The sequence below is a fragment of the Geotrypetes seraphini genome, chromosome 7 (genome assembly GCF_902459505.1).
Source record: "Geotrypetes seraphini chromosome 7, aGeoSer1.1, whole genome shotgun sequence".
Classification (NCBI taxonomy): Eukaryota; Metazoa; Chordata; class Amphibia; order Gymnophiona; family Dermophiidae; genus Geotrypetes; species Geotrypetes seraphini.
In genome coordinates, this window is record NC_047090.1 from 107,454,229 (window position 1) to 107,467,279 (window position 13,051).

At 47.2% G+C, this 13,051-nt stretch overlaps 1 protein-coding gene across 6 annotated transcripts in view; it reads left to right on the forward strand.

The window, feature by feature from the left end:
- The window catches only part of SUSD6 (sushi domain containing 6), a 154,235-nt gene that overhangs the window by 124,154 nt on the left and 17,030 nt on the right, over positions 1-13,051 (forward strand). For all 6 annotated transcript variants that reach the window (XR_004540142.1, XR_004540143.1, XR_004540145.1 and 3 more), the window contains exons 4-5: positions 2,104-2,242; positions 2,625-3,037. Coding sequence is in view for 1 of the 6 variants with exons in the window: in XM_033952361.1 (XP_033808252.1) it covers positions 2,104-2,242; positions 2,625-3,037 (552 nt within the window). In the remaining 5 variants the exon portion in view is untranslated. The remainder of the gene's footprint in view (positions 1-2,103; positions 2,243-2,624; positions 3,038-13,051) is intronic.

The window sequence follows — 13,051 nt, forward strand, 5'->3', positions numbered from 1 at the left end:
TGGGAAGGCCTGCCATTTTAAAGAGGTGGGCCTGCCAGAGGGAGGGAGTAAGCATCCTCCGTGCCGGTCTTCTAAAAAAAAGTATGGGGGGATGGCCCACTAGACTACCAGGCTTGGTGTGGTGGGGGGCTGTCAGGGAGGAGCTTGCTGTCAGGGGGATTCCTCAACCCTGCAGCAGGAAGGAGTGGGCATTTCTCCTGCCATTCTTCTACATGGAATTGGGGGGCATTGGCGGGGGTGGGGACACTGACACTAGACCAGTGTTCTTCAACCGCTGGTCCGCGGACTGATGTCAATCAGCAAAAATTTCCTGCCGGTCCTTGAAGAATTAGTGTCCCCTGCAAGCGGTCTCCTCCAGGCAGTTACCTCGACTGTTGGACATTATCTTCCTTCCAGCTTGGCTGCTCCTTATCTTCAGCGCCAGTTGCACTAGTTTGCTAAGACAGTGCACAGTGTCTCTTGCACAGAACCGGGTCAGCAGCATTCAAGAGCCGCTGTTCGCTGTCCCGGCAAACAAATGCGCCTGGCGCTGAAGATAAGGAGAAGCCAAGCTGGAAGGAAGACGGTGTCCAACGGTCGAGGTAACTGCCTGGGATCCCCAGCTGACCAGAAAGGCTTCCCTCTGATGTCAGCTCTGACTTCAGATGGAAGCCCTCCAGTCGGCTTTAGCAGAGGGGGGCCTGGTGCAAGGGTGGGGGACTGCTGGACTTGCAGGCAATAGGGAAGAAGGGTGCCTGCTGGATTCACAGGCAGTTTCAAGCGTGAGGGGAGCTGCCAGTGCTGATCTGGCTTCGGCAGAGGGGGGGGGGCATGCCCAGCTAGACGGCTCTGAACAAGTATGGGAGAGAAGGGATAACATGGGACAAAGGGAGAAAAGAGGGGGGAGGAACACGTTGGGACATGGGAGGGGCATGAATTTGGGACAAAGGTTGGAAGGCAGGGAAGGGGGGACACGAACTCGGGACACAGAAGGAAGGGAGGAGGCATGAACTTGAGACACAAGGGGTGGATAGAAAGGGAGAATTGTTGGGGATGAGTGTGTAAGTGAGAGGGAAAGATGGTGCTCATGGGTAAAGGAAGAAAGAGGAAAACTGTTGGTCAGAGAGGTGAAGAGAAGGATGAGAGGGAGAAATGTTGGATATGGTAGTGGAGAGGAAATAGGAACAGATTGAAGGGGATGCAAGGGGGAGGAATGTTGGACATAGTGATGGAGGGAGAGGTGTGGCATGGTGCTGGAGAGGGGTGATAGAAGGAGAAATGTTGGCATGGGGCTGGTGGGCAATAGTGAAAAATTCTGCACATTATCCGGGGGATGAGAGAGGGAAAAAGGTTGGATAAGGCAGTAGAGGGAGTGGGAGAGATGTACCATGGGATGGAGACGGGGACTGAGCTGCGGGGATTGGGCAGAGACGGGGGTTTTTATTTCAGTCTTAGTAGTTTGCTGGTCCACAAAATAATTATTTTATTTCTGCCAGTCCATAGGTGTAAAAAGTTTGAAGAACACTGCACTAGACCATTAGGCGTTTTTGGGCTCCATCTAGGAGGAATCGGGGCCATGCATGGTGGCAGGTGTGAGCTGCCATATTTTCCTGTCGATGCCTGAGCCAATCAGCGCTCAGGCACCGACAGGAAAGTAAGGCTATGGGAGCTCAGACCCTGACGGTAAATATTGGCTCCAATTCCTTGTAAATGGAGGGACTCTCCTTTTGGAGAATCGCCCAGAGAGGTCATTTTAATATTAATGACTTCGTTATAGTACAGTTTTAATATTAATGACTTTAGTGTACTACATTTGCATAGTACAATAGGAGGCTGCTAGCACGGAAAAGACCACGGTGAGCTGTTTTGATAATCGGGCGGTAAAATACGTGCATTTAACAATGGTTTAGTACCATCGTTAAATGCACTAAGACTTTAGAAAATCTAGCCCTCAGACTGCTTTTTCTGTTTTAGAATTCAGAAGCGTTTCCAAACATTCACCTCTTCGAGCATCAGGTACTCACCAGGGGGAGGATGGGAACAAAAGTTGTAAAGAAGCCTTTGTTTTGGTTTAATACTACATTACAATTAAATTTTATGGGAATAATGTATTTTTCTTTGCAGATAAAGACCCTCATACTACCATTGGTGTGCCCACATTGTCTATAGTTGCCTCAACAGCCAGCTCAGTAGCCTTGGTCCTCCTCTTGGTGGTCCTGTTTGTTTTGCTACAACCAAAGCTAAAATCCTTTCACCACAACAGGTGAGTCAGAGGGAAACTGGCTGCTGAAAAGCAACCAAGAGGAAGAAAGAAAGGGCATTTGCTCTGTCCTCATCTTGAATATTTCAATATTGGGTAACTAATCATAGTAAGGGAAATAAGTTCATATTGCTGAAAGTACTAGAACTTTAGTTTTCATCCTTGTTCTCACAATAGGGTAGGCTTCTCTTTATTTTTATTTGTGTTTTGGTAGTTTTGTAGAAAGACCAGAACATAGTTTGCCTGAGGGAGCTCTGAGTAGTGTGGGTGAATAGGGAGTGTTAAAACTTAATACAGTTGCTGCAAATAAGTGTACATTTGTTTCTTGTCTAACTCCTGTAGCCTGATGTGCTGTTTTCTTAAATTTTTTTTTATTCAAAACTAGGCGTGAACAAGGTGTATCTGGAGATCAAGTTTCCATCTTGGTAGATGGCATCAGAGTGGCCTTACCTTCTTATGAAGAAGCTGTGTATGGCAGCGCAGGGAACTGTATTCCACCCTCAGATTCACGAGTACAGATTGTTCTTTCAGAAGGACCAGAGCAAAGCAGAACAGAAGAGAGAGAACAGGAGATCAGGTCTCAGAGCTCCAGTACGGAAGATGAAGGCCCAGGGCATTCTGCATTATGTGTAGCTGGAGGCTCCCAGCGCTCGGAGACTGTTCTAGTACATCAAGCTAGCACCTCTTCTTGGGTAGCTGGTGGAGATGACAGGCCGGTGAGCAAAGAAGTTGCAGACTCTGAAAGCAGTGATGTGCACAGCCTTTTATCTCTCACGTTATCTGAGGAATATGCAGATGGTAAGTACAGATGATACAGAAGGTTGTTTTTTGTTTATCATTGTATATCATGTTGTCTATCAGTTCTGTAAGATGGGATTGGTATAGTTTTGTTCTGCTGGATGAGTTTTTCCTAAAGAATCAGCTTGTGATTCTTGCCTCCCTGTATGTTCCTGGGACATTGCCAGACTTTCTGAAAGAGTTGCAAGTTCTGGTATTCCAGGAGGCTTAGAATGGTCCACCTGTACACCGTTCTGAGTAAGGAGGTTTCTTTTGTTGTTATACATTTATTTTGAATTTATGATTTGCCTGTCTAGAAAAGAGCTTTTAAGGTATCTTACAGCAAAAGTAACTAAATAAGGATGCAATAGCATAATACAGTAACAACTATTACTTCTAGGTGAATTCTGCACAAAATGTTTGAAAATTCTTGTGCACCATATGTAAAAATTCTACAACATTCTGCACTGTTAATTTGTAGTGTTTTGCATAAAAGTTCCCTATCAAAAGGTCTGAAATGCCCTCATTTCTTTTTTCAGTTCCAACCTCCCTAGTTCCATCTCCCTTTAACTCCCAGCAAGTCCCTTAATTCTGCCTCTAGTCTTCTCCCACATTCATTCTCTCTTCCCTCAGGCACTCACTCCTGTTTCTTATTCTATATCCCCTGCCTTCCCCACAGCATACCCTCAAAGCTTGATTTTACCCCCACACCAGTTGTATGGTTGAAGCTTATCCTGCCCCCACCCCATGGCATAATCTCAGTTTTCATTGCCCCTCCCCTGAAACCCCAGGGTGCATTCTCATCTTGCTCTGTTCCCATTCTCACATGGCAAGGGAAGTGCCTTAGGTGCCTGAGCCAATCAGGGCCTTAGGCCCCTCCCAGTGCATCCCAGGATGCACTGGGAAGGGGATGGCCTGCCATTTTGGAGTGGTGGGTGTGCAGGCAGGAGGGACTGGGCATCCTTTCTCTTGTCTTCTTCACGTAAGAGGTACGGGGTGGTACAGGAGATGGGGGGGGCACCAGAGGGCTGAGGCAGGAGGGGTTGGGCATCCCTCCTGCCGATCTTTTTCTAAGTAAGGGGAGGGGGGACCTGGCTTGGGGGGGTATCCCTCCTGCCTCTATTTTTGTTTGCGGGGGGCAGCTTGACTTGACTTTTTTTTTTAATGAGTCGGAACAGTTGAGTGGAAGGAGACTGGTTTGGGGCATCCCTTGCCAGCTCTGCGCATGTGTGAAAATTGGTTTCTAAACAATCGTTTGGGTGGGATTACAGCAGACATCTGCAAAAATTCATTTGCATGGGAAGCCGTTGGTGAACATCATTCGCCGTTTTGAAATAGGTCCACAGCAACCGGCACGGTCTTAGCGACCATTTTTAGTGCATCTAGCTCAGAGAATTTTGCCAGAGGATGTGATCAAGATATCTAGCATAGGTAGGCGTAAAAGATGTTTTGACAAGCTGCTGGAAGAAAAGTCAATAAACAGTTATCAGCCAAGTGCAGATGTGTGGAGAAGTTTAACACCTCTTGTCAAATTGTATGTTGCACCGAATCCCTATTGAAACACTAGTTGACAATACCTCTGCGTGATATAAAGTTAAATATGACATCTTTCTACAAATTTTAAAGTATAATTGAAGAGCACTTTACCCAAATTCATTCAGTCCATTTTTTTGTCAATTTTGAGCTATGCAATTTTATTTATCAAGGCAAGATTCATTTACTGTAGCTCATTCCTGTGCCAAAACTCACTAATGATTAATTGCTGATTTTAATATACTGAAAGTAATGAAAATGTGAATATGGAAGTGAATGTTTGGACACTAGTTAGTACTTGTAACATCATGTTGGACAGAAATGTTTCCAAATGGCTCCTGTAGCCAGCTAAAGCTCAGATGCACAATGCTCCAATGCCACAGTAAAAATTATCAGTGCAGACAAAGTCCAATATATGTAAGAAAAATTGCCTCACCACCCAATCATTGCATATTGTGAAGTTCAGTGAATAACACGACTTATAGCTGTAGTCCAGCTTAACAATTAATGGCTTGTAGTTTCTTTTTTTTTTTTGAGTTCAATAATTTTATTGAATATTATAAATAATATACAGAAAGCAGTTCATGTACATGAAAATTGAATAAGAAATAGTGATGTAGAAACAAAAGAAACCGTAATTGCATTCATTTGCATATAACAAATTATTAAGAAGAATTCAGAGTATTTGAAACTGCTAAGAAAAGAAGTTACAGTAAAACCTTGGTTTGCGAGCATAATTCGTTCTAGAAGCATGCTTGTAATCCAAAGCACTCGAATATCAAAGCAAATTTCCCCATAGGAAATCATGGAAAATCAGATGATTCGTTCCACAACCCAAAAGCTTTAATAAAAAATACTATACGTACTTGTATTGTAAGACCTCACTCGTTTAGAACAATTACTACACTCTTGCAGCGTCAGAGAGAGAAGAACCATCAGCTCAGTTGTGATGATGTGACGTGTGTATACTGTATGTACTTGTATTGCAAGACTTTACTTGTATATCGAGTTAAAATGTAATAAAATGTTTTGCTTGTCTTGTAAAACACTTGTTGCAATTCAAGGTTTTGCTGTATTTCAAACGGAACACTTAACTTAATCATAGGTTCCGACGGAGCCCGTTTCGATCGTGCATCAGGGAACCAATTTGAATATTCAACACGTTCACAAAAGGGCAGTGGTGTCTCAAAAAGTTGAAGTATCATTCAAAAAACTAGCCTACTCCACTGAGGTCTAAGTGTTTTATCTCTGATAACCTAACTATTACAAGTATTGAGTGATTTTTGTTTTGTTTTCACAGTAAAAATTATGGCAGGAGCGATTTTTTTTCCCCAACAGCTGATGCTCAGCACAAATAGCATGCAAATTATATGCATGCTATTTGTGCGGAGCAGCACAAGTAAAAGGGGGAGGAACTATGTCTAGCACCTGCTGAGAAGGTGTGGCTCACTGGTAGAGCTGCTGCCTCTGCACCCAGAGGTTGTGAGATCAAATCCCAGTGCTGCTGCTTGTGACCCTGGGCAAGTCACTTAATCTTATCAATAATACACCTCTGTGTTAATTTCTATACTCCAAAGTAGAGACCAGTAGTTAAGTGTTCTTATTTAATATTTTATTTTTTGTAAGGGGAGTGGCCTCAGATCCCCATGCGCTGTCAGTTTGTTAACTATACAGCCGCACTAGATAGGGAAACTACCTCATCGGCCCTTCTCCCCCTCCTGCCTGGCGTTCTGTTCAATCTATACATCTATAATCCAAAAAAGAACTTAGCTCTGGCAGGGATGATTGTTCATGACTTTCTTGCTGTCCTTGTTGGTCTGCTCCCGCCGTTCGCTATGTAGCTGCGTCAGGGCGGTGGATTCCTGTGCAAAAAACAAAACATACAGACAGCAATGTCAGAGTAAGAATAGCGAAAGGACACCTCCTTCTATATCCCAACTTACTCGGCAAATTTAATTACGCTCAATGCGGCAAAGAAGGCGACTGCTTTGAACCGCTCGTATTTATCTGCACCATGATGTAATGGCGCCTTGCGTGTGTTGTCAATTAGTAACAGCTGAACTTCATTCATAATTGCTGCCCTTCAAAAGTATATGTCGACATTACTATTATTTATTTGTTTTGTCTATTTATTGTTTATTTCGTTTATTTTAAGGATATCCAGATCCACACAGAACTTCTTTTTCAAAAAAAATAGGTTCTACTCAATTTTAGCATTCAATCCTTTAGGTTCTTCTGATTTCATGCGAAAAATCCACTCTTGTTCCTTCCGCATAAGGATAAGTCTCCTGTCTCCCCCTCTTATCATCATGGTCCAAGATCAAACATTGGAATTCAGTAGCTGCATGGCCCATTAAAGTATAATGTTGAACTAAGGGCTCCTCCAATCTTTTACATGCTAAACTACTCCTATGTTCCCCAATTCTGGTGCGGAATGGTCTAGTGGTTTGCCCTATGTATAACTTTGAACATGGGCAGATTATCGCATAAACTACATATGACGTGTCGCATGAAGTCTTGTATTTTAAACGGCTACTCACTCCTGTCAGTGGATGAAGAAAACTACCAGTGACCTCTTTGGTTGTCTCGCAAGTCTTGCATTTGCCACATTTTACATGTCCCCCTTGAGTTGCTGTTGTGTCAAATCTAATAGATGTGTTCGAAGGGCACAATATCTCTTTCAGATTTCGCTGATGACTATATGCAATTCTTAAATTTTTTTCAGCAAACGGAGGATGCAACTGGACAATTGACCAGTGTTTTTTCACTATTCTAGCCACTTCACCCACTCCTCCTGCAAAAGTGAGAATGCATGTAGGACACCAATCTTCTTTTGACTTCGATCTCCTCTCCAACAGTAAATCTCTGTTTATATATATCTAGCTCTAGTATAGGCAGTTCTCAATATTCTAACAGGATATCCCCGTTGCTGTAATTTCTGATGTAACTCTTTTGCTTGGATTTTGTAGGTTTCCAGAAAAGAACAATTCCTCCTATAACATAGAAACATAGAAAATGACGGCAGAAAAGGGCCACGGTCCATCAAGTCTGCCCACTCTAATGACCCACCCCCTAATTTCTTCCATGAAGAGATCCCACATGCTGATCCCATTTTTAAAAAAAATCTGGCACGCTGCTGGCCTCAATTACCTACATTGGAAGATCATTCCAATGATCAACCACCCTTTCGGTGAAGAAATACTTCCTGGTGTCGCTATGAAATTTCCCACCCCTGATTTTCAACAGATGCCTTCTTGTTGCCGTGGGTCCTTTAAGAAAAAAGATATCTTCTTCTACCTCGATACGGCCCGTGACATATTTGAACGTCTCAATCATGTCTCCCCTCTCTCTGTGTTCCTCGAGTGAGTATAGCTGCAATTTGCTCAGCCGTTCCTCATACGGGAGATCCTTGAGTCCTGAGACCATCCTGGTGGCCATTCGCTGAACCAACTCAACTCTCAGTACATCTTTTTGAAAATGTGGCCCTCCAGAATTGTACACAGTATTCCAGATGAGATCTCACCATGGATCTGTACAACGGCATTATAACTTCGGGCTTTCAGAGGAATTGCAAAATAGGTAAACTATCCTTAAGTTTTCCAGGGTGACAACTTGTATAATGAAGGAGCGTATTCCTATCAGTTGGCTTATGATAAATCTTAGTTTCAAAAGAACTGGCTGTTTTTGTAATTACCAAATCTAGAAAAGCTATTGACGTATTGTAATTTTCCATGCTGAATTCAATGGCCACATGCCTATTATTAAGCCAAACATAAAATTCTTCCAAATGTTTCTCTGGGCCTGTCCATAACATAAATATGTCATCTATGAAACGTACCCACAACCTAATGTAGTCTGAAAAATCATTATCCCAGGACAAGCAGGCAGCATATTCTTAACGTATGGATGACGTCACCGACGGAACCCCGGTACGGACACTTTTAACTAGAAAGTTCTAGTTGACCGCACCGCGCATGCGCGGGTGCCTTCCCGCTCGACGGAGGAGAGCGTGGTCCCCAGTTTCTTCATTTCCGCGGAGCGAAGAAGACGCATGTGCTTTCAACGGCTGTTGAAATCTCCTTCCTTGCCTTCCCGCTCGCGTATTTTTCTTCATTTTTTACTTATCCCTTTGGGGGTTTTTTTTTTTGTTTCGTTCAAAAAAAAAAGAACAAAAAACATTATTAATTAGTTTTTTTTCCTTATTTTTCTGGCCGGCCCCGGCGGGGCCTGTTGCCAACATACAGGCCTCCGGGTTTGATTTTGCAGAGGCCGTATTTCCATTCATGCCCCCTCAGCCGGGCTTTAAGAAGTGCCAGCGGTGTGCACGCCCGATCTCTCTCACTGACCCACACAATTGGTGTTTACAGTGCCTGGGTCCAGAGCATCGGGCTGACACCTGCACCCGCTGTGCCACTCTTAAAAAACGTACGTTAAAAAATCGGCAGATCCAGCAGAATATTCTTTTCGGTACCGGTTCTGCCATGGAATCTGCCACACCATCGATGGCGCCACCGAAGTCGGCACCGACTACATCGACACCGCCTGATCCTTCCTTGGGATCGATAGCGTCAGGTAAGCCGGCTAAGAAGCCTTCCACTTCCCTTGAGCGCCCTCCTGCCACAACGGCGACGCCGGTCCTCCCGGCATCGCGCCGACCCCGCAAACGCTCCGCCCCGATATCGGTGAGTGCCTCGTCATCGGCCTCCTCATCGCCGGGGCGTGAAGCGACACCTATGGTACCGAAAAAGAAAAAAGCGGTACCGGTGCCTCCTCTGGACGACCGCATAGCGGCCATACTCCAAACCCAATTGCAGGAGCAACTACAGCAACAGCTCCAACATCTGTTGCCGGCAATGTTGGCCCCGCTACTTCCGGTACCGGACCAGCCCGAGCATCGCTCCATACCACCGGAGTCCACTCCATCGGTGCCATTGAACACATTCACGCCGGTACTCTCGGCGGAACCCATTAATCCTCTCATTCAACTACGATCTGACGCCGATCCTCCCCGACATCAGGAACGGCACCAGGCTCCCCGAGACCAAGACCGGCACCGTTCTTCTTCCCCCGGTACCGTCTCCATGCATTCTGGCAAATCTCTCTCAAAGACTCGCCACGCAGAACCATCCACACCGCCGTTTGGTCAAGGAAAAGTTCAGAATGCTCTCCCTTGCCACGCTTTACCCTCTTCTCTCTCAACACGACTGGCTATGTTCCCTAGACCTCAAAGAGGCCTACACTCACATTCCAATCCATCTGACTTCACGTCGCTACCTCCGATTTCAGATTCAGCATCGCCACTACCAGTACAAAGTGCTACCCTTTGGCCTCGCATCATCGCCCAGGGTGTTCACCAAGTGCCTTATTGTAGTGGCGGCCTTCCTCAGGTCTCACAACCTCCAGGTGTTCCCATACTTGGACGATTGGTTGGTGAAAGCTCCTACGTCTCCACTTGTGCTACAGGCCACTCATCACACCATCTCTTTCCTCCATCTCCTGGGGTTCGAGATCAACTACCCCAAGTCGCATCTGCTTCCCACACAGCGACTTCAGTTCTTTGGAGCCGTCCTCGACACCACTCTGATGAGGGCATTTCTCCCCTCAGACCGCCAACGGACTCTACTCCGCCTCTGCCATTAAGGTGCTCCTTTGTCGCTCTATTCCTGCTCGGCAAATGATGGTCCTCTTGGGCCACATGGCCTCGACGGTCCATGTGCTTCCTCTGGCACGCCTCCACCTCAGAACACCTCAATGGACTCTGGCCACCCAATGGTCACAGACCACGGATCCTCTTTCTCATCCCATCTCTGTGACATCGTCTCTTCAGCAATCTCTTCAATGGTGGTTGAACTCCTCAAATCTTTCCAGGGGTCTACGCTTTCATCTGCCCCCTCACTCCATGATCATCACCACGGATGTCTCCCCCTATGCGTGGGGAGCTCACATGGGAGATCTTCGCACCCAGGGACTCTGGACCCTTCAGGAACGTCAACATCACATCAATTTCCTGGAACTAAGAGCCATGTTCTATGCTCTCAAAGCCTTCCAGTACCTTCTCTACCCTCAGGTCCTTCTCCTGTGCACAGACAACCAAGTCGCCATGTATTACATAAACAAGCAAGGCGGCACCGGATCTCCCCTCCTCTGTCAGGAGGCCATCCGCATCTGGACCTGGGCCATGGCACACAGTCTCTTCCTCAGGGCTGTCTATATCCAGGGCGAACAGAACTCCCTGGCCGACAATCTCAGCCGCATTCTTCAACCTCACGAGTGGACCCTGGATCCTCCCACGCTCCGCTCCATCTTTGCTCGCTGGGGCACTCCACAGGTGGACCTCTTTGCAGCTCCTCACAACCATCAGCTGCCACAGTTCTGTTCCAAACTCTTCTCCCCTCATCGTCTGACCCCGGATGCATTCCTGCTCGACTGGACGGATCGGTTCCTCTATGCCTTTCCTCCACTGCCTCTAATGTTGCGGACGTTATCCAAACTCCGCAGGGACAGAGCCACCATGATTCTCATCGCTCCTCGGTGGCCTCGCCAACACTGGTTCTCCCTCCTGCTCCAGCTCAGCTTCAGGGAGCCCATTCCTCTTCCTGTGTTTCCTACTCTACTTACGCAGCAGCATCAGTCTCTACTTCATCCCAATCTGTCCTCCCTCCACCTGACAGCTTGGTTTCTCTCGGGCTGACCTCTCCAGAGAGTCTGTCTCAGCCTGTCCGCCGTATTTTGGATGCCTCCAGGAAACCGGCCACCCTCCAATGTTACCATCAGAAGTGGACCCGGTTCTCCTCTTGGTGTCTACTACATCATCACGATCCCACCTCATTGGCGGTGGAAACTGTACTGGACTATTCTCTCTCTCTCTCCGACGCTGGCCTCAAGTCTACCTCAATCAGAGTCCACCTCAGTGCCATCACTGCGTTTCATGAGCCTATCCTCAGAAAACCTCTTACGGCTCATCCCCTGGTTTCCCGGTTCATGAGAGGCCTCTTCAATGTCAAACCACCTCTGAAGCCTCCTCCAGTCGTCTGGGACCTGAATGTGGTTTTATCAGCCCTCATGAAACCTCCGTTTGAGCCTCTTGCCACAACTTCACTCAAATTTCTCACATGGAAGGTGCTTTTCCTCATTGCCATCACCTCTGCCAGGAGGGTTAGTGAGCTGCATGCACTGGTTGCCGACCCACCTTTCACAGTTTTTCACCATGACAAGGTGGTTCTGTGTACCCATCCTAAATTCCTTCCCAAGGTGGTCTCGGACTTCCACCTCAACCAGTCCATTGTGTTGCCTATCTTTTTCCCTAAGCCCCATTCTCATCCTGGGGAACAGGCGTTGCACACGCTGGACTGTAAGCGTGCCCTTGCATACTACCTTGACCGTACCAGGGCTCACCGCTCGTCACCTCAGCTCTTTCTGTCCTTCGACCCTAACCGTCTAGGTCGCCCTGTCTCTAAACGGACGCTGTCCAACTGGCTTGCTGCCTGCATTGCATTCTGTTATGCTCGGGCCGGTCTCTCACTGGAAGGTGCTGTCACGGCCCACAGGGTCAGAGCTATGGCTGCTTCTGTAGCTTTCCTCCGCTCCACGCCCATCGAGGAAATCTGCAAGGCTGCCACTTGGTCCTCAGTTCACACGTTCACTACTCACTACTGTCTGGATGCCTTCTCCAGACGGGATGGACACTTCGGCCAATCTGTGTTACAAAATTTATTTTCCTAATGGCCAACCATCCCTACTCCCTCTCTGTTAGCTTGGAGGTCACCCATACGTCAGGGTCAGGATCGTGGCAGAGAGAACGTGCCGCTGAGGATGATGGCAGCTGCAGGGATCGCTATAGCACCAGCGATCCTGCAAGCTGCCATATTAGCTTAAGGTAAAAGCGGGAAAGCTGGGAGAGCATGCAGGCTTGTGGGGGGAGCAGGCATTCGCGGTGAGGAGGCAGGCCTGTGCAGAGGGAGGATGAGGAAGAGTGCCTTCACAGCGGGGAGGCAGGCCGGTGCAGAGGGAGGAAGAGGAAGAGTGCCTTCGCGGCGGGGAGGCAGGCCTGTGCAGAGGGATGAAGAGGAAGGAGTAAGAGAGGGGAGGGTAGATGCCAGACCTGGGGTGAAGGGAAGAGAGAGACCAAACCAAAAAGAGGGGGAGGAAAGCAGAGGAGAGGTGCTGGACTAATGGAGAGAGGGAGAGAGAAATACAAGAGGGACAGATACTGCTCCAAAGTAGGTGAGCAGGGTGCGAGATAGTAGGAGAAAGCCTGTACCTGGGGAAGGGGATACAGGAGGTAAGGGAGAGAGAAAGAAGAAGCTGGATATGGGTAGAGACATGAACCAGAGATAAGATGCTGGGCCTGGAGGGAGATAGAAACAGGGACACAAGGGGGACACTACTGGAGAGGAGAATAGGGACAGGGACACAGAAGAGAGATGCTGGATGAAAGGGTAGTTGAGAAAAGGAGAGATGGTAGATCTGTGGATGGTGGGGAAGGGGATACAGGAGGTAAGG